Source organism: Uranotaenia lowii, chromosome 2 (genome assembly GCF_029784155.1).
Source record: "Uranotaenia lowii strain MFRU-FL chromosome 2, ASM2978415v1, whole genome shotgun sequence".
NCBI lineage: Eukaryota > Metazoa > Arthropoda > Insecta > Diptera > Culicidae > Uranotaenia > Uranotaenia lowii.
In genome coordinates, this window is record NC_073692.1 from 62,721,415 (window position 1) to 62,742,153 (window position 20,739).

Here is a 20,739-nt window from a genome sequence, read left to right on the forward strand (position 1 = left end):
GCAAAATAAACAAAACAAAACTAAAAGAACCTTAAAACGGGTGCAAGCCTGGTTCAATCTACATTTTCTCGTTCCTGCATGGAAACATACAACCGCAAGCCTCAGAATCAGAACATCTACGGACAACTCCTACACTAGCCGAGAGTTTGGAACCCGGTCCTTCGCATGGCTGAAAACTAAACACGCATCATGGCCAAACGGAAGTGTTTTAGAGCACAACAGAAATGTGAGTACAAGATGTTTAAAGTACAATCTAAATAAAATTTCTAGTTCGTTTTTTATATTTTCTTCGAAACATTTATTCATCCATTAAAAAATGAAACAAAAAAAAAATTTTTTTTCTTTGTTCAGCATCATATCCGCTCATGAAATAACCTGCTGTGGGGAGCCAAGTTGTGTCTCGGATACTGGATCCAACATCACCGTCGCTCTACTGTGTGTGCAGCTCAGCTCTTGATATCGGTATCTGCAACGTCATCCTTACCACTTTGATCAGTGGTTTGCAAATGATGATTCCGGTTCGCGAGGTGCCAAATTGCGATTGAAACAGAATATAGTGATGAAGCTACAAGATGTCCAAACAACAGGACGTAACTTCCATGAAAGGCCCAAGTTTGGGATGTGCAAAAACAGAAATCGCCCATCCGAAAAAGTAAAAATGAAAAAAATAATATTGAGAAAACAAATTATAGAATTAGTAGTGCTGGCATGCGTTCAACAAAGATTATTATATGATAGATGATTATATGATAGAAGAATAAATATTAAATTGAGAGTTTGTAAATATATTCCAAACTATTTTCTGAATATAACTATTTCATATGGTTGAGCTTTTAAAACATTGTGCGGTTAGTGCTTTTGTTCTTTATTATTCGGATTATCATAAATAAAACGTATCAATTGCGGCCATAGTTTAATTTAATAATTAAATAACAAAAAATATGAACTTCAGTGGATTTACATAAAATGATTAATTAATAACTTGAAAATGTTAATCACTTATGGTGAGGTTTAGTTTTTTCTAACTTTATTAGGATTCTGCGAACCAGTTGCATTGCAGCTCTAGTATTTGAATGATAATTTGGATATAAGATTTTTTTTCAAATTTAAAACAATTAGATAGTAAACACTAAACAGCATGTCTGTTAAGAAATGTTGTGAGGCGTTAACAATATATGTATATTAATTTAATTCCTATTTTGAATTTTTTAGCTACAGTCAATTTTAATTCATTGATTTTCACAATTCTCAATAAGGCATGGATCCCGATGGGAAGGTGGAAATCCTGAATTACCGATGAGGTTTGTTTCGCACAGCACGAACTTCGTTGTGAGATAACACGAGTCGATTCCAGAAAGTGCTCCATGCAAAAAAAACGTCGTTTTAATTGAGCCTCTAATGCTCATCAGAATGGATATGTTTCGCTTGTAGTGTCGTCTGAAAATACCAATAATATTTACTGAAAACTGTGAAACGTTCGTAAATGTTTACCGAACAGCGTAAAACATTCGGTAATTTCAGTTTTGGTGCACGGCGTATAACGCGAAATGATTCTAGACTCGAGTCATCTCGCGTAATAATCTGTGCATCATAAACTCAAATTATCGAATATTTTACGGTGTTCGGTTAAAACTCCTAAATTTGGCAGTTTTCGGTTAATATTACTGGTATTTTCAGACGACACTACAAGCGAAACATATCCATTCTGATGAGCATTAGAGGCTCAGTCAAAACGACGTTATTTTAGCATGGAGCACTTTCTCGAATCGACTCGTGTTCGTTATTTCGGTAAAAATAAAAAATACCCATTTTTCGGTATAAAATACCGATTTTTCGGTAAATATTACCGAATTTTCGGTAGTAATTACAGACATATCGGTAAAAATCACCGGATTTTTGGTAAATATTACCGAACTTTTTGAAGTTGTCTGTTAAAATTTACCGGTGATTCGGTAGTAATTACAGATATTTCGGTAAACTCTACAGATTTTTCGGTAAATATTACCGATATTTTACAGTTTTTTCGGTAAAAATGATCCATATTTCGATTATAATTACGGTATTTCGGTAAAAATTTTAGGGATTTCGGTAAAAATTTTAGGGATTTCGGTAAAAATTTTAGGGATTTCAGTTAAAGTTTTAGGTATTTCGGTATTAATTACAGGTGTTTCGGTAAACTGTACCGGTTGCTCGGTTCATATAACCGAGCTTTATAGTTTTTTGGTTAAAAATGACCGACCTTTCGGTAATAATTAAAGACATTTCGGTTCAACAATACCGGTTTTCGGTAATATAACGAGCTGTCATGTTAACAACTGTCAATATTTTGACAGATGATCTGCCGAGTTTTGGTTATTTTTTACCGAAAAAGGTCCGTAATATTTGACAGCTGTCACTCCTCGGCCATGAAAAAATTACCGAACAGTTTAACGAACTCCACATGTTAGGATTTCGGTAAAATAATTACCGAACTCGGTAATTTTCGTTTACTGTGTACCCCATAGTCTATGATTTTTTACGATTTACCTAATGGGTTTGAGTGGCATATTATTTTTTTTATACAAAATCGCGTGCCGCGCTAAAAAACAACCGCATTTTTATTCGAAAACCGCGTAAAAAAAACTTTCTAATTTCAGAGCCGTGGAAACAAGACTGCCGTAAATATGACATGGATTCTTAAGGAAATAAACACAGGGTTCAAGAATTTTGTGAGGACACCCAGAGATAGATTTTCGATGCCACACCTCCACCACACTCCCCCACACTAAAAGGCACTTTCAAGCCCTCTGGTAATGGATGATCCAATTGAAGAGAAATATTTGTAAAATTTAGATTAACTCTTCAATGCTGTAAATGATTGGAAATCATGTTGTTCTTTTTTCTCTATTTCCGGGATTTTCATCCTCGCGGATGATTCATCCCTTGATTGAAAATCAAAGTAAACCTCCACAACATGGATACTGGATGAAAGGGCTCAACGAGTAGATGCAGAATTTCTCTGTCTGGTTTTGTTTTTTTATTTTTTTTTTTTACATAGTATTCCGTCTTACGACATAACTTGACGAACATAATTCCTAAAATTCACTCGGTCCATGGCAACCGTTCTCCAATTTCTCGGGCACCCCACGTTCGCCAGATCACGCTCCACTTGGTCTAACCACCTTGCTCGTTGCGCCCCTGCTCGTCTTGTTCCTACCGGATTCGTGGCGAACACCTGTTTTGCAGGACAGTCATCCGGCATTCTCGCAACATGTCCCGCCCAGCGTATCCGGCCAGCCTTCACCACCTTCTGGATACTGGGTTCGCCGTAGAGGCGCGCGAGCTCGTGGTTCATCCTTCGCCTCCACACTCCGTTCTCCTGTACGCCGCCAAAGATGGTTCTTAACACTCGTCGCTCGAATACTCCGAGTGTACGCAGGTCCTCCTCGAGCAATATCCATGTCTCGTGCCCGTAGAGAACAACCGGTCTAATAAGCGTCGTATACAGGTTACACTTCGTGCGAGGGCTAAGTCTTCTCGACCGCAGTTGCTTGTGGAGTCCATAGTAGGCACGACTTCCGCTAATAATTCGCCTCCGGATCTCACGGCTGGTGTCATTGTCTGCGGTCACCAGGGAGTCGAGATAGACAAAGTCTTCGACTATCTCCAGCTCGTCGCCGTCGATCGTGACCTTGTTATTACTGGACAAGCGGGTTCGGTCGGTCTCGGATCCGCAGGCCAGCATGTACTTTGTCTTGGACGTATTAATCATCAACCCAATCCTTCCTGCTTCGCGTTTCAGTTTGCGGTAGATCTCCCCCACCGCCGCAGATGATCTGCCGACTATATCAATGTCATCGGCAAAGCAGATAAGTTGACTGGATCTGTTGAAAATCGTGCCCCGCATTTCGCCCACCGCTCGTCGAATAACACCTTCTAGCGCCACGTTGAACATCATGCAGGATAGACCATCACCTTGTCGAAGCCCCCTGCGCGATTCGAATGAACTCGACAACTCACCCGAAATCCGCACACAGCACTGCGTTCCATCCATCTTCGATCAGTCTAATCAGCTTTCCGGAAAAGCCGTTCTCGTCCATGATTTTCCATAGCTCGTTACGGTCGATCGTGTCGTATGCGGCTTTGAAGTCGATGAATAGATGGTGCGTAGGGACTTGGTGTTCCCGGCATTTTTGGAGGATTTGCCGTAATGTAAATATCTGGTCAGTCGTTGACCGTTCCTCCATGAAGCCGGCCTGATGACTTCCCACGAATCTGTTTGCTTGTGGCGTTAGGCGGCGGAGTAGGATTCGGGACAACACTTTGTAGGCGGCGTTGAGGACAGTGATCGCTCGGTAGTTCTCACAGTCCAATTTGTCGCCCTTCTTGTAGATGGGGCATATTACTCCCTCCTTCCACTCCTCCGGTAGCTGTTCTATGTCCCAGATCCGGATTATCAACCGGTGTAGGCAATCGGCCAACCTGTCCGGGCCCATTTTGATGAGTTCAGCTGCCATGCCATCCTTCCCAGCCGACTTGTTTCTATTCAGCTGGCGAATGGCTTCCTTAACTTCACTCATCGTTGGCAGTGGCTCGTCTTCGTCGTTGGCTACGCCGGCGATGTACCTTCCCCCACCGTCTTGATCTCCTGCATGTGCGCCGTTCAGGTGTTCATCGAAGTGCTGCTTCCACCTTTTCATCACCTCACGATTGTCCGTCAGGATAACCCCGTCCTTATCCCGGCACATTTCGGCTTGCGGCACGAAGCCTTTGCGGGATGCGTTGAGTTTCTGATAGAACTTTCGTGTTTCTTGGGAACGATGCAGCTGCTCCAGCTCCTCGAGCTCCTCCTCCTCCAGGCGGCGCTTTTTCTCCTGGAAAAGTCGGACTCGCTGCCTCTTCCGCTGTCGGTGATTTTCCACATTTCGACGGGTGCCTCTCTGCACTACTGCCGCCCGCGCGGCATTCTCTTCGTCCATCACCCTCCTACACTCCTCGTCGAACCAGTCGTTCCGTCGAGATCGCTCCACATAACCGATGACGTTCTCCGCAGCACTGTTGATGGCTGTTTTGATGGTATCCCAACAGTCCTCGAGAGGGGCTTCGTCAAGCTCGCCCTCTGCCGGCAGCGCTGCTTCGACCGATTGCGCGTAGTCTGCCGCGACCTCAGGTTGCTTCAGTCGCGCGATATTTAACCGAGGCGGGCGCCGGTTACGCGTGTTGTTCACTACGGAGAGTTTTGGGCGCATCTTCACCATCACCAGATAATGGTCCGACTCGATGTTGGCGCCCCGACAGGATCTGACGTCGATGATGTCCGAGAAGTGCCGGCTGTCGATCAAAACGTGGTCGATCTGTGATTGAGTTTGGTACGGTGATCTCCAGGTGTACTTGTGTGGGAGGCGGTGCTGGAAAAAGGTACTACGTACGGCCATTCGTTTGGAGGCGGCGAAATCAATAAGTCTGAGGCCGTTTTCGTTGGTCAGCTGGTGTGCACTGAACCTTCCAATTGTCGGTTTGAATTCCTCCTCCTGGCCGACCTGAGCATTGAAATCCCCGATGACGATCTTGATATCATGTTTTGGGCAACGGTCGTATTCACGCTCCAGCTGCGCGTAGAATTCGTCTTTGTCGTCTGGTTTTGTTTATTTTTTATGATATACATATTTGGTTTTCTTAGGTCTTGTTTGATCTTTGGATTATCATGTTATTATGTCATGATTTATTTTGCTACATCTTGTTCTGTTAGCTTTATCTCATTTTACTTTTGCTTCATAATTTTTTATCTTGTTATACATTTTTTTGACATTACGGGTTCACCATTTTGCGCACGATTTGACCACCGTATTTTATATATTTTATCAGTGGATAATTTCTTTTAACATATTTGTTCTTGTTGTTTCATTACTAGATAGTATCATTGAAAATTTCATCAAACCTTCATCCATCCATTGCATTTGATTTTTCAAATACAGTCTTTATTTATCAGGTCTCTCTTAGGTCTTCGATCAGAATTTTCATTGAAATTTCAAGAGTTCACCTACTTAAAATTTTATAAACCTATTCACCATAATCTATGTTAGTGCAAATTTACAAAACCAATAGCTTCTATTTCAGACTCACGGTTACGACAACATCCACCTAACCCTCGTTTGTCCCTACTACATCAACACCGGCATGTTCGCCGGCTGCCGACCCCGTTTGCTGCCGATGCTGGAACCGAAACACGTCGCCGATAGTATGGTCAAATCGATCCGCAAGAACGAAGTCAACTGCACCCTGCCGGACAGTGTCCGGATGTTCCTGCCGCTCAAGTGTCTGCTTCCGGCCAAGATTTGCTGGGAAATGATGTACCGTGTGATGCGGGGACCCCACACGATGATGGGATTCCGGGGCCGAGGAAAGGCCACCGCTGGCTAATTATAGCGGAAGTTGCTCTGACAATCGAGAGGATTCATCACTACTGTTTTGCTCCGGTTGCGAAATAGCTGTCGACTAACCCCTCAACAAAGCTACTATCTACTTATATCTACTTGAATCTACTGAATAGGGTTAAGACTTTACTTACAACGACTTTCATCAATGAAACCTTTTTTGAAGACGTGTTTGTTGATCCGTTTCCGGAATCAGTCGAGGCTAAATTCGTCATTCGATATGACCTTACCATCTTGTAGTTTTCCATTCGAGCATTTGTTTTTTATTTGAAAAAAAAAAACTCCCTTTAATTAGAAATCATATCAATTGGTTCACTACACCTACGTTCATATTGATAGTATGTTAAACACCTTCAGCTATTTTAAAATAAATGTTTTAATTATTAATAAAACTTGATTATAAAACTAAGAATGTGTTTTAACTTTATTTCTATCCGAAATATGCAAATAGAGATGCAATTTGATAAAAAATAAACAAAAGAAAGTTTGGTTTGTTTAATTAATAGAAAAAACAAATGAAAAGTTCCGAACAAATGGTAACAAAATTGATTTTACGCAGAAATTTTTGAATTTCAAAATCAAATTATCGTATTCAAAATATGTATATGAATTTTAATAGAAAATTTTCAAATCTAAAATACTGAACTTCGAATTTTTCTACTTATTCTTAAAGCTTCGAAATTCTTAACTCGATACATAGATTGTTCAAAATTAGAAATCTGAATTTATCAAATTTTCGATCGGCAATTTTCAATTAAAAATTAAGAATAAAAAATGTGCATTGACAATGAGAAATTTACATGTAGGTTGGTAAAAAATAATTTGAAGAAAATACAATTTTTAAGTTGGCAGAAGAAATTTGAAACAGGAAACGTAAAAATAAAAAAAAATATCGTCGTCACTTTGCGTAAGCATGTTTTTCTTTATGTTGTTGACTTATGTACGCATCATATGCTTCTTTTATTTAACTAGCCTAGAAAAATGTACTTAAATAATTAAACACGCACCCTAAAAATTGCATCCGTGGGAGACCTAAAGCAAATAACAAAAATATGCTTATACGCTTATGATCTTAGGTTTGTCATGTTCTTTCACGTGGAAAAGGAATTTTTGATGAAACATAAATCAGTGACACAAACGCAACCAATTTGCAAATCATAGCCTGTGGGGAATCGTAAGCCACATTTTGTGGGACACCTTGGGCCACCTATATTATGGCGTTTTTCCTATCTGCAAAGTATTCTTATGCCAAAAAAAAAGAATTATAAAACATATTTTTTCCATTTTTTCCAATGCGATAGAGATGAACATAAATCTTATATAAGGAATTTTGCCGAAACGTTCGCGAGCCAGGAATTAGGAACTATGTATTCGATCATACACATCTCTTTTTTATTTCTTCATCTGAAATGGCTTTAAAATAACTAAATGAATTATGAAATTTCAGTTTTGGGTCATCTCATAAACTTTGCACGTTATCTAGTCACTTTGGCCCACTGTGAGGCTGTGAGGAAGTTTTTCAAAATCCAAAAAAAAAATACTTTTTTTAAAACAGTTAGAAATTAATGTATTTAAAAAATAAAAATGAAACCTTAAAAATGCAGACAATTCGCTCCATTTTTTTAAATCTTTTATAACAAAGATGTTTGTAGCAAAGAAAAAAAGTGGCCCATGATACCCCACTCTCCTCTGCCTATATATCAAAATGATTAATTTGTAGAAAATTTATGCATAAAAAGACTCAAAAAAAATTTTGTGTACAATTTATGCAAAATAATATTAGGATGGACAAAATTCCTATTTTTAGATATAAAAATTGGAAATAGAAAACAGACCAAGGAAAGAAGGGGAATAGAAAGACCAAAGTACATTTGAAATACATTAATGAAAAAAAGGTCAAACAGATTTTTTTTTCTCTGCTCCATAACTTCTTTATTATAAAACATTTTAAAAAAAACTGGTATGGATTCCTACATTGTTTACGTAATAAGGCAATTTTTTAAAATTGTTAATAATTTTCCCCGAGTTTAAACTGTTTTGAAAAGTGGCAAATTTTTTTTTTGATTTTGAAAAATGTAAGGGGAATCGTCCACCAAAAAGAAAAAAAGAATTTAAAAATATGAATTTTAAAAAGTTAAATTGAAAAACATAATATTGAAGTGGTATTTAAAAAAAATCATATTGTGGAAAAGAATTCAAATTACATATTAAAATCATAGCTTATGAAAGAAAAAAAAATGGCATTCGCTCCGCATTACTTGTAGAGAACAGTCGCGTTTTTCTCTAGTGCTACCGACATTGTGCGAAAGTTATTTTATACCCGTTACATCCAGGTGTAGTTTAAGTTACCTCTTATTCGGCTTTACGTACCGTTTCGGGTGACAAAAACCAACACGGATTATCGCAGGCGATTTTATCGAGTGCAACTCAATTAGTTTGTCATCAGCAGTTTTCCTGCAGGCGTTAAACAAAAGCCCCTTCTGCTGCATACAGTTGCCGACAGCCAAACAAAAGGCCACGCGGTTTTCTCTGTACCGGTCTGGTAAAGGGTGGTTCGACGAACTAGAGTGGTTCGACTAAGTATCATTTTAATTTTCTTTTTTTCCAAAAAGTTTTCTCTTTGGTTTTTTTTTATTTATTATTTTCTTCTCATTAACTTCAGTTATAATTACCCTTTCTATTTTCTGTTTATTTATATCAATTAATTTTGTTTTTAATATATATATATATATATACATAAATATTTTTTTTTTCAATCTGGGTTTTGCTCTCCGCTACCCATTAGATAGGAAAACTCCCGTCTAATGGATGACGACGGCGAGGCGGGTGAAGATCCTACCGTTCAGGAGGATGATTCCGATGAAAGAATTGACCATCCGATGTACCTCTCGGATACGGAAGATACTCCTTCTCCCCTCCCACAGACCCCTTTCTCTAAAATCCCTTCTGTGTTTGGTAAGACTCCATCAACAACAAACCCTCAAATAAACTCCCAGCTAGAAAAAGATAATGAGTTGTCTAAACCGCCCCCTCGCCGTCGGGTTTACCAACCTGAATCGACGGGACCTTGGTTAGTTTACATCCGGTCCAAAACTAATGGGAAATCACCCAATGTGATTTCAATCGCCCGGGACCTTGATCGTTCTTACCCTTCCGTAATCAGCTACCAGCCGATGAGACCGCACAAGATGCGCATTGTTGTTGGTAGCCTGAAGGAAGCAAATGCCATTGCTTGTGACCCGAAGTTTACGATCTAATACCGTGTTTACGTTCCCGCTCGTGACGTGGAAATCGACGGAGTGGTAACCGAAGAGGGTTTGACCGTCGATGATCTTGTGAATTCCGGGGTTGGCCGATTCAAAGACCCTGGTCTTCCCACGGTCAAGGTGTTGGACGCGCGTCAGCTGAAATCAGCATCTGACGAGGGGGAAAAAAGAACATTTTCCCTGTCGAACTCTTTTCGGGTTACCTTTTCCGGCACTGCACTTCCTGATTACGTTGCGATCGGGAAGGTTCGTCTACCTGTGAGACTTTATGTGCCTTCGGTCATGTTCTGTCAGAACTGCAAACAGTTGGATCATACGGCCGCTTACTGTTGCAATCAGGCACGCTGCTCTAAGTGCGGGGAGAAGCATGCGGAAGCTTCGTGTGAAATACAAGCAGTAAGCAAGTGTTTGCCCAGCAAACATTTAAGAGGGTATATCGCAGGAACAACAGAATTAATCAAACGAATATACCAGATGAAAAGATTGTATTAAACTTACCAAAATAGCATATAGCTATAAAAGTGGAGGCGATATATCTACAATGACAAGATTTTAACGATTCGATTTCCCCACAAACGGCAAAATATACGATTTGAAGTAATTTGAATAAAACGAAAATAAAAAATTTCCCCGTCCGAGATTTGAACCCCAGCCTCCGAGTTGTCTGTCCGGTATCTTACCACGATGCCAACTCATCAGTTGAAATGATTTGCGCTATAGCTCTATATGTAAGATTTTCTGTTCACGAACCGGTCAAATGAAGAAAGAAGGAAGGATCGCCTATTTATCGTAAATCAGTTTACTCAAATCGTAAATGTCGAATTAGCGTATTCTCAACTTTTTGGAGACATATTTACGAATTGACTAAACTGCTATCCGATTCAACTTTTTTTGGGCAAAGCTTGTCGTAAATGAATGATAGAAAATCACTCAATGCCAACTTTTTTACGATGGTTATTGAAAATGTCTAAATATTCGATTTGGATTATCATTTCTATTACGATTTCATGTTAGCTGGGTGTATTGCACAGGCGAGGAATCTCATGCTCTCTCGGCGTGTCCGAAGTACATATCGCGCCGGGAAAAAATCAAGACTTCTTTGAAAACTCGCTCTAAAAAATCATATAGAGACATGCTGATGAAGTCTTTGCCAATCGTCTCAGAGAACCAGTTTGGCCTTCTAAGTGACAATGAATCCGAAGGGGAGGATCCATGTGAAGGAACATCAGCTGGACCATTTGTTAAAAAAAATGTTTCACAGGCTCCAAAAAGGAAACGCACAACTAACAAACTACCCAGATTAGCTGCCAGCAAAGTTCATAAAACAAAAAATCCTCAAAGTGGAAATAGTTATTCTACCCCTCCTATTCAGAGACCTCCGGGTTTTAATCCGTCCCCGAAGGATTTCCCTCCACTTTCTGGGAAGTCAAAACCCCAGGCTTCCCTTCAGAATTCAGGACCATCAGTAACTAACAAGAATGTAACAATTCCCAGAGAAACTGCATCTGATCCATCGTCGAACAGTTTGCCCAGCTTTTCGTCTGATGGTAAGATGAAATTTTCGGAAATTGTTTCGTTCATCTTGGACTTTTTCAGTGTACCAGCAGGTTGGAGGACTATGATTAATATGTTTGTACCTCTTTTAAGAGAAGTCTTGAAAAAGAAAGCTTGCACTATGACCCTCATCGCAGAAGCAATTTCTTTTGATGAATAACTCGTCCACTGAGGTAAGAGAAATTGTTTCTGTATTGCAATGGAACTGCAGAAGTATTTTACCAAAATTAGACTCCTTTAAAGTATTGGTACACAATTTGAATTGTGATGTGTTCGCCTTATGCGAAACTTGGCTCTCTCCAAACATAGATTTCACCTTCCACAGCCACAACATAATTCGCCTGGATCGTGATGGTCAAAGAGGGGGTGGCGTTCTTTTGGGGATCAAGAAATGCCATTCTTTCTATCGTATTTCACATCAACCATCACCGGGTATTGAAGTCGTTTCTTGCCAAGCTTGAATTAAAGGCCAAGACCTTTGCCTAGCCTCGGTATATATTCCGCCAAATTCAAGCGTGAGCGGGAACCAATTGGCGAATATTATTTCACTTCTTCCAGAACCCCGACTTGTTCTGGGAGACTTCAACTCCCATGGCGTGGGCTGGGGTAGCTCACGTGATGATGATCGTGCTAACATGATATATGAGCTGTGCGACGACTTCAACATGACTGTCAACAATGGGGAAGTGACTCGAATTAATGGATCCCAATCACAGCATAGTATTTTAGACCTTTCATTAGCTTCTTCCTCTCTGAGTTTGGATTGTACGTGGAAGGTAATCCAAGACCCTCAGGGAAGCGATCATCTGCCTATCAATATTTCTATCACCAGTGGTCGTAGTCCACCCGAAGAGATCAATATTCCTTATGACCTCACTAAGAATATAGATTGGAAAAAGTATGCATCGGGTGTCATTGAAGCCATCGACTCAACAGACGAACTGCCTCCGGAGGCAGAGTACAGTTTTATTTTCGGGACAATTGTGGACTGTGCAATCGGGGCACAGGTCAGACGGAATGAAAACTCGACGATACAGAAACGGCCTCCCACTCCGTGGTGGGATGGAGATTGCACGCGCGCGCGAGCTGAAAAGTGCAAGGCGTTTGTTGAGTTTCGCAGAACCGGATTGCCAGAGAAGTTCCAACGTTACTTGTCCTTGGAACGCAAGTTCAAGAACTTGATCAGGGGCAAGAAACGTGGGTACTGGCGGCGATTCGTGGATGGGTTATCTAGAGAAACGTCTCTGCACACGCTTTGGAAAACAGCACGAAACATGCGAAATCACACACCTTCGAACGAAAGTGAGGAAAGCTCTAGTCGATGGCTGACACAGTTCGCGAAAAAGGTCTGTCCGAACGCAGTACCAGTTCAGAAAATCTTTCGGGACACAGAGAATAGTTCCGAAACGGAGGATCGATTCTCGATGGTCGAACTCTCTGGTCTTGTAACAATTCTGCTCCCGGACTGGACAGAATCAAATTCAACTTGTTGAAGAATCTGCCAGATACCGCTAAGAAACGCTTGTTGAATTTATTTAATAAATGTTTAGAGATGAACATTGTCCCGCATGACTGGAGACAAGTGAAAGTCATCGCCATCCAAAAACCGGGAAAACCAGTTTCTGATTACAACTCGTATAGGCCGATTGCAATGCTCTCGTGTCTCCGGAAATTGCTCGAAAAAATGATTCTCTTTCGGCTGGATAAATGGGTTGAATCAAACAATCTGTTGTCAAGTACACAATTTGGATTCCGTAGAGGCAAGGGTACGAACGACTGTCTAGCATTACTTTCATCAGACATTCAATTGGCGTTTGCCCAAAATGAGCAGATGGGGGCAGTATTTCTGGACATCAAAGGGGCATTCGATTCGGTGTCCATAGAAGTGCTTTCTAGTAATCTTAACTCTTGCGGACTTTCACCAATATTGAATAATTTTCTATATAACCTGTTGTCTGAAAAAATCATGCATTTTAGTCATGGAGAAACCAAAGTTGAACGAATTAGTTACATGGGTCTACCCCAAGGCTCATGTTTAAGCCCCCTGCTATACAACTTTTATGTCCGAGAAATCGATGCTTGTATGGCACAAAATTGCACGCTAAGACAGCTTGCGGATGACTGTGTTGTTCATATCACAGGTAAAAAAGGCACTCAAATTAAATCTCCGTTGCAAGAAACTCTAAATAATTTATCACATTGGGCCAGGAACCTAGGCATCGAGTTTTCGCCTAGTAAAACCGAGTTAGTAGTTTATTCAAGGAAGCATTCCCCTCCTCAAATAGAGCTCCTTATGATGGGTAGAACTCTAACTCAATCTCTTAGTTTTAAATATTTGGGTGTCTGGTTCGACTCTAAATGCCTCTGGGGAAAACATATTAGGTACTTGACACAAAAATGCCAAAAAAGGATCAATTTTCTTCGAACGATTACTGGAACCTGGTGGGGTGCTCATCCACAGGACCTCATCAGGTTATACCAAACAACGATACTGTCGGTCATAGAATACGGAAGCTTTTGCTTTGGGTCCGCCGCGCAAACCCACTTGATTAAACTAGAACGAATACAGTATCGTTGTTTGCGTATTGCCATGGGTTGTATGCAGTCGACACATACGATGTGTCTCGAAGTACTGGCGGGAATAATGCCGTTGAAAAATCGGTTCTTCGATTTATCGCTACGTTTCCTAATTCGAAGTGTTACTATGAATCCTTTGGTGATAGAAAATTTTGGAAAGGCTTATGAATATTAATTCGCAAGTAAAATATGTAAACAACTATCAAACTTTTAGTCAGTTAGAAATAAACCCTTCTTTGTTAAATTCGGACACGAGTCACTTTTACCCGATCAGCAGTTCCTTAATAAAATTCGATCTGTCCATGACCGCTGACATCCGTGGAATTCCAGATCACGTCCGACCCAACGTCCATTCCTTCAATCTTTGCATCAAAAGTACGTGAAATTGACCCTACAAAAATGTTCTTTACTGATGGTTCTAGAATCGACGGCGCGACTGGTTTCCCAGTGTATAATGAGCGCTTTGAAGCTTCGTTCAAGCTTCAAGAGCCATGCTCCGTTTACGTTGCCGAACTAGCCGCAATTTATTGTACCTTGGAACACATTCGCACACCTGCCCGTAGACCACTATTTCATCTATTCGGATAGTCTCAGCTCCGTTGAGGCAATTCGATCGATGAAACTGATGAAGCGCTCTTCCCATTTTTTGCTGGAAATTTCAGGGATATTGGGCGCTTTGATCGAAAATTCGTACAGGATTACCTTAGCTTGGATCCCGTCTCATTGTCTTATACAAGGCAATGAGAATGCGGACTCATTGGCTAAGGTGGGCGCGTTACAAGGTGACATTGAGAGGATAATAACTTACAATGAATATTTTTCAATACCTCGCACTTTAGCGATTAACGCTTGGCAGTCTAGCTGGGATAATGGCACAAAGGGACGTTGGCTCCATACGATTATCCCTAAGGGTTCCGACGAAGGCATGGTTTAAGCATTTTAACATGAGTCGCGATTTCATTCGCGTGGTTTCTCGGCTCATGTCAAATCACTGCCGGCTTGACGCGCATTTGTTTCGTATACAACTAGTTACAAGCAATGTTTGTGTTTGTGGGGATGGCTACCACGACATTGATCATGTTGTGTGGACGTGTGAACGGTTTGATCGATCGAGGGCTTGGCTACTGGATACCCTTAGGGCCCGAAGTAAACTACCTGGGGTTCCAATTCGAGACATCTTGGCAAACTTAGATCTTGAATATTTGTACCCTATATACAAATATCTTAAAATGTCTGACTTGGTTGTTTAGTCCTCTTCCACTCTGTCTTTACTCTATCTAATGCTCTTTTCGTCTATTCATTAGAACAACCTCTCGTCCGACCGGTTCGATAACACCGGAAAGAAGGCTGGCCAGGAAAACAATACCTGCGGTAGCTTACGAAACCACGCTATAGGAAGCCTCCACCGACCCAAGACGGAAATCTGTTCTCGAGAGCGACCCTACACAATCCTCTTTCCTTTCCTCAAGTAAAAATTAATAACAGTTGAGTAGCCGCGACGATTACGGCCCCCCGCTTACTAACACCACACAAAAGTGAAGTGAATACTCGGCACAAAAAAAACTTTATGAGTTAAATGCCTTAATAAAACTACTTGTAAATAAAAAAAAGAAAAAAATAACTGTTAACCATTGAGAACATTTGTGCAATAAATAATTGTTTGTTAGAATTTGTTGTTTATATTTGTTTTATTTAATTTTGGTTTCTCAGAAGAAAACTATCTACATGAGGTTGAGAATTGGATAATACCAAGAAGTTCAGTTCCTTTTTCAATATTTTGGGGTTTGGAATCTATAGTTTGGAAAAGAAAAATGGCCGAATGATGAATTTATCAATTATTATTAGAGTAGGATATATTTATAGAAGAATCTTGATAAAATGATAACATATAGTAAGTAATATCATTATGCGTTATTTTTTATTGTTCACTTAACTTTTAAAAGGGAAAGCTTCTAAGATTTCTATTTATTTGTGCTAAGGCAATGAAAAGCTCCACTACTGCTATGACTCGAATGACTAGAAAAGATCGTAAAAATAATCCAATCCTTGACCCAGCTCCCAAAGGGAAATTCCCGTCCCAAGTTTCCGGGCCAAATTCAATCGCTCATTGATGGAATACAGAGTCGGATAGAACACCATGTGACGTCCGTTTGATGTTCTGAAATGAAAGTGGAATGGAATAGTGGCAATCAATTTTAAAAACAAAAAAGATAAAACTTACTTCACTTCGAAAAAGTTCTCCCTATCGTGCTCATCATGCGTCAGATGTCCTTTCAAGTTCTTCAACAATGACAAATATTGGTGACCAACGATCGGTTGTCCTCCATTGGGAGTATAGTCGCTTCCGTACAGGTTCAACCCGAGCAGAATCTTGGCTCGTTTCTCTTTCAAATTATCGGCCGAGTCCGGGCAGATATGTTCTACGGCATTTTTCACCCAATACAGAGGAGCATTGGCTCCAGGTCGCTGCACGCTCGAAAAGTCGTAGGTCATTAGCGAAAAGGCACTGACAACCGGATTCAACGCTTCAAAGTGCTTCCTCGAAAATAGATCGTAGGTTTCCTTGCGAGCCGGAGGAACAACCAGGAGGCAATCCAGCCCAGCTCCGGTCAGGGTCGAACAGATCTCCGTCACTAGCGCAACGAGATAATCATCGTCGACTCTAGCCGACAGCTGGGACCAAACTTCCAGCACAATTCCATCGAATTTGTACTTCCTGACGGTGGACAGGATCATTTTGGCAGCTATGGAACGTTCCTCCGGATATGTCAGTAACTGAGAAAAGTCTTTATCGGTAAATCGGTCGAATAGTACTCGAGGGACAACTGTAATATGTGTAACAAATGGCATAAGTCCATCTATTCTTCATTCGTATACAATTATTCTTCTATCTACAGTTTAAACTCGTTGCAGTCAATAAGATGAATAATTAGAATTACTTTACCTCGATTATGGATCCCTTCACCCGCTTTTTTAACGTCCTTAACCCAACCAGCATCGATATCATGAGCCCCACCCAGCTCGTACTGCTTGGGACCTTTCCGTAAAATCTGCAACCAAACCGGCGAAACCCAGTTGAATTTGCCACCCCAAATTTTGGCCACGTCATATCCGTGATTGTTCCACTGAAATTATCGAATTTGAAATAAACTATTTTTCTCAACCTCTCAATTCATGACTCATACTTACCGGAGTCACATAGCCCAGGACGTTGCCTTCGAAGTGTTTTTGGTCGGTAGCCTCGTGGTAGGCACCATTTTCGACCAGGATATCTTTGGCCGAAGGTTCTTCCTGAACCAAACCGCGCTCGACGACGTTTGTAGGCTGAGGGCCCTGTTTGACTTTCAGCTCTTTCGTCTTTTTGGCTTTCTTGGTATCCGATGGCGATAGTGTTCCGTGGCAGTTCGGTAGGGCAACGAAGGCCAGAAATACAAAACACAACAAGTATTTCATTGTGTGTTATTTATCACTTTTATCAGAACAAACTAGACAAATTATGCCAAAAACACTACATTCGCTTATCAAATGTGAATCGGAAACTGGCTGGATGAACACCACCTTCGTCAATGTTTTTATCGCATGAACTCGATCCGGGCGTTCACGAATGTAAACATTCAAAGCCGGTTAACCCGAGCGAAGTTGTGGTTCAAAATTGAAGCTCAAATTAATAGTTATTTTTTGCAACAAGTGTCACAAATTGGATTTTTTCAGCACGGGTAGAAAATTCAAAAAAATGAGTTATGCAACTAGTTGCATAAACTTTTTTTTTTGCAGTACCGCAAAATACCCTTCAGAATAATGTTTTTCAACCTGGAGCAACAAATTGCTGTTTTTTCCTTCCAAATAAAAGCAGCGTCGAAAAGAAGCACTTTTTGATACTGCTTTAAACTATCGAAAGGTTCTACTTTTTGGCATTGTTTTTTCGATAAGAAAAGGCGCAAAAGGCGTTTTCAAAACCAATCTTTGAAACGAAAAACATTTTAGAGTTTTTGTTTTATCCCAGACAAAACAAATAAAATGGAGTTGCAAAAACATTGTTTGAATTTAGCAATATTTAATATTTTTTTAACTGCTGGAAATTTAAATTCAGTTTGAGAAAATTCCAAAGTACAATTTTGAAAACTGGCATTGCAGACGAAAATCAAAGCTAAAGCTCATTGTCCAGTAGGTCCAGTATTTTCGTTACTGTACCCTATTATTCAGAATGAACTAATTTAGTTCATTAAATTCACCAATCTTCAGGAAAGCGCCATCTCGATCTCGTAATGGGAACAAATGTTGTGTGCAACATTGAATCAAATTTTATTCAAATATTAACTCACTTCCGGTGTAATCTTTCAACTGACAACTTCGAGTTTACACGTTATTTAAAGCTCTGTGTTTAGTCTGATAGCATTCAAACTTAAAGGTATTATTTAAATTAATTAACACCTTTTGAAGGACAGCAAAACTTACTTACTTTGACTTACGCTTTAAGAAAAACAACTAGGATTTATTTTGGTTTTAAGCTTCTTCAACGTATCGTTAGAATTCACGTATTTTGCAAAAAAAAAAACTTGTTTACCTTGTTTCCAGAAGTCGGTTCACTGAGTTAAAACTATATTCTAAAAATAAATATCTGTAATATTTCTACAGTTTAGCCGAAAATGAGCAATGATTTTTTTTTCTAAAGTGTACCCAAAAACACAAGCTGATAGAAAAAAAACCAATTGCATAGGTTTTTGGATTTTGCGTCCTTAGTTTGTTAAAATCAGCTCTCAAGTCCTTTGCAACTCGGGAAAATGTAAACATTTTTGCCTTGTATCAGTAATCATCTTATGAAGATTCCTAATTGCTGAGCTTGTTATCAATCCTTTCATATCGGAGTCTTTTTTTTTTTTTTGTTCCTTTACCCCTCTTCTAAGAATTAATAATTGCCTCTCCGTGATTTTTGTATGAATTTTTTATTTTTATTTCTTCTGTATTTTGAAATCTCAAAATACTCCGCTAAAAAAAGGTTTAATTTTTACGCTAATTATTAACTAAAAAAACTATCTATGATACAAAAAACTCGCACTCAAAAGCATTACTCGAGTGATTTCGTATTGTGAAATTGAAGATTTCAGATTTCAGAGTCAGATTTCAGATTCAGATTTCAGATTCAGATTTCAGATTCAGATTTCAGATTCAGATTTCAGATTCAGATTTCAGATTCAGATTTCAGATTCAGATTTCAGATTCAGATTTCAGATTCAGATTTCAGATTCAGATTTCAGATTCAGATTTCAGATTCAGATTTCAGATTCAGATTTCAGGTTCAGATTTCAGATTCAGATTTCAGATTCAGATTTCAGATTCAGATTTCAGATTCAGATTTCAGATTCAGATTTCAGATTCAGATTTCAGATTCAGATTTCAGATTCAGATTTCAGATTCAAATTTCAGATTCAGATTTCAGATTCAGATTTCAGATTCAGATTTCAGATTCAGATTTCAGATTCAGATTTCAGATTCAGATTTCAGATTCAGATTTCAGATTCAGATTTCAGATTCAGATTTCAGATTCAGATTTCAGATTCAGATTTCAGATTCAGATTTCAGATTCAGATTTCAGATTCAGATTTCAGATTCAGATTTCAGATTCAGATTTCAGATTCAGATTTCAGATTCAGATTTCAGATTCAGATTTCAGATTCAGATTTCAGATTCAGATTTCAGATTCAGATTTCAGATTCAGATTTCAGATTCAGATTTCAGATTCAGATTTCAGATTCAGATTTCAGATTCAGATTTCAGATTCAGATTTCAGATTCAGATTTCAGATTCAGATTTCAGATTCAGATTTCAGATTCAGATTTCAGATTCAGATTTCAGATTCAGATTTCAGATTCAGATTTCAGATTCAGATTTCAGATTCAGATTTCAGATTCAGATTTCAGATTCAGATTTCAGATTCAGATTTCAGATTCAGATTTCAGATTCAGATTTCAGATTCAGATTTCAGATTCAGATTTCAGATTCAGATTTCAGATTCAGATTTCAGATTCAGATTTCAGATTCAGATTTCAGATTCAGATTTCAGATTCAGATTTCAGATTCAGATTTCAGATTCAGATTTCAGATTCAGATTTCAGATTCAGATTTCAGATTCAGATTTCAGATTCAGATTTCAGATTCAGATTTCAGATTCAGATTTCAGATTCAGATTTCAGATTCAGATTTCAGATTCAGATTTCAGATTCAGATTTCAGATTCAGATTTCAGATTCAGATTTCAGATTCAGATTTCAGATTTCAGATTCAGATTTCAGATTCAGATTTCAGATTCAGATTTCAGATTCAGATTTCAGATTCAGATTTCAGATTCAGATTTCAGATTCAGATTTCAGATTCAGATTTCAGATTCAGATTTCAGATTCAGATTTCAGATTTCAGATTCAGATTTCAGATTTCAGATTCAGATTTCAGATTCAGATTTCAGATTCAGATTTCAGATTCAGATTTCAGATTCAGATTTCAGATTCAGATTTCAGATTCAGATTTCAGATTCAGATTTCAGATTCAGATTTCAGATTCAGATTTCAGATTCAGATTTCAGATTCAAATTTCAGATTCAGATTTCAGATTCAGATTTCAGATTCAGATTTCAGATTCAGATTTCAGATTCAGATTTCAGATTCAGATTTCAGATTCACATTTCAGATTCAGATTTCAGATTCAGATTTCAGATTCAGATTTCAGATTCAGATTTCAGATTCAGATTCAGATTTCAGATTCAGATTTCAGATTCAGATTTCAGATTCAGATTTCAGATTCAGATTTCAGATTCAGATTTCAGATTCAGATTTCAGATTCAGATTTCAGATTCAGATTTCAGATTCAGATTTCAGATTCAGATTTCAGATTTCAGATTCAGATTTCAGATTCAGATTTCAGATTCAGATTTCAGAT

General features: G+C 39.1%; 2 protein-coding genes across 4 annotated transcripts in view; one reads left to right on the top strand and one right to left on the bottom strand.

Annotated features, from left to right (window-relative positions):
• The window catches only part of LOC129745121 (short-chain dehydrogenase/reductase family 16C member 6), an 81,577-nt gene extending 66,220 nt beyond the window's left edge, over positions 1-15,357 (top strand). The window contains exon 5 of one of the 3 annotated variants that reach the window (XM_055737972.1): positions 15,115-15,357. In XM_055737972.1, coding sequence (XP_055593947.1) covers positions 15,115-15,282 — 168 coding nt within the window. In that variant the 3' untranslated portion in view covers positions 15,283-15,357. Of the gene's footprint in view, positions 1-6,084; positions 6,823-15,114 lie in introns of those variants that run through there. The other 2 variants (XM_055737969.1, XM_055737970.1) reach the window with 2 other exon arrangements.
• A 352-nt stretch (positions 15,358-15,709) lies between these two features.
• Positions 15,710-17,433, bottom strand: LOC129746369 (chitinase domain-containing protein 1). Its single transcript, XM_055739997.1, has 4 exons — positions 17,000-17,433; positions 16,755-16,935; positions 16,032-16,635; positions 15,710-15,968 (listed from the first exon to the last, which is right to left on the bottom strand). The coding sequence occupies exons 1-4, from the start codon at positions 17,261-17,263 to the stop codon at positions 15,827-15,829; spliced, it is 1,191 nt and encodes a 396-aa protein (XP_055595972.1). The 5' UTR covers positions 17,264-17,433; the 3' UTR covers positions 15,710-15,826.
• Between the last annotated feature and the right edge of the window lie 3,306 nt (positions 17,434-20,739).

Coding starts and splice junctions, on each gene's coding strand:
- LOC129746369 (XM_055739997.1), bottom strand. CDS start 17,263: ATGAAATACTTGTTGTGTTTTGTATTTCTGGCCTTCGTTGCCCTACCG. Junction 16,936..16,999: donor TCCTGGGCTATGTGACTCCG/GTAAGTATGAGT, acceptor CGATAATTTCAG/TGGAACAATCACGGATATGA. Junction 16,636..16,754: donor TGAAGGGATCCATAATCGAG/GTAAAGTAATTC, acceptor CACATATTACAG/TTGTCCCTCGAGTACTATTC.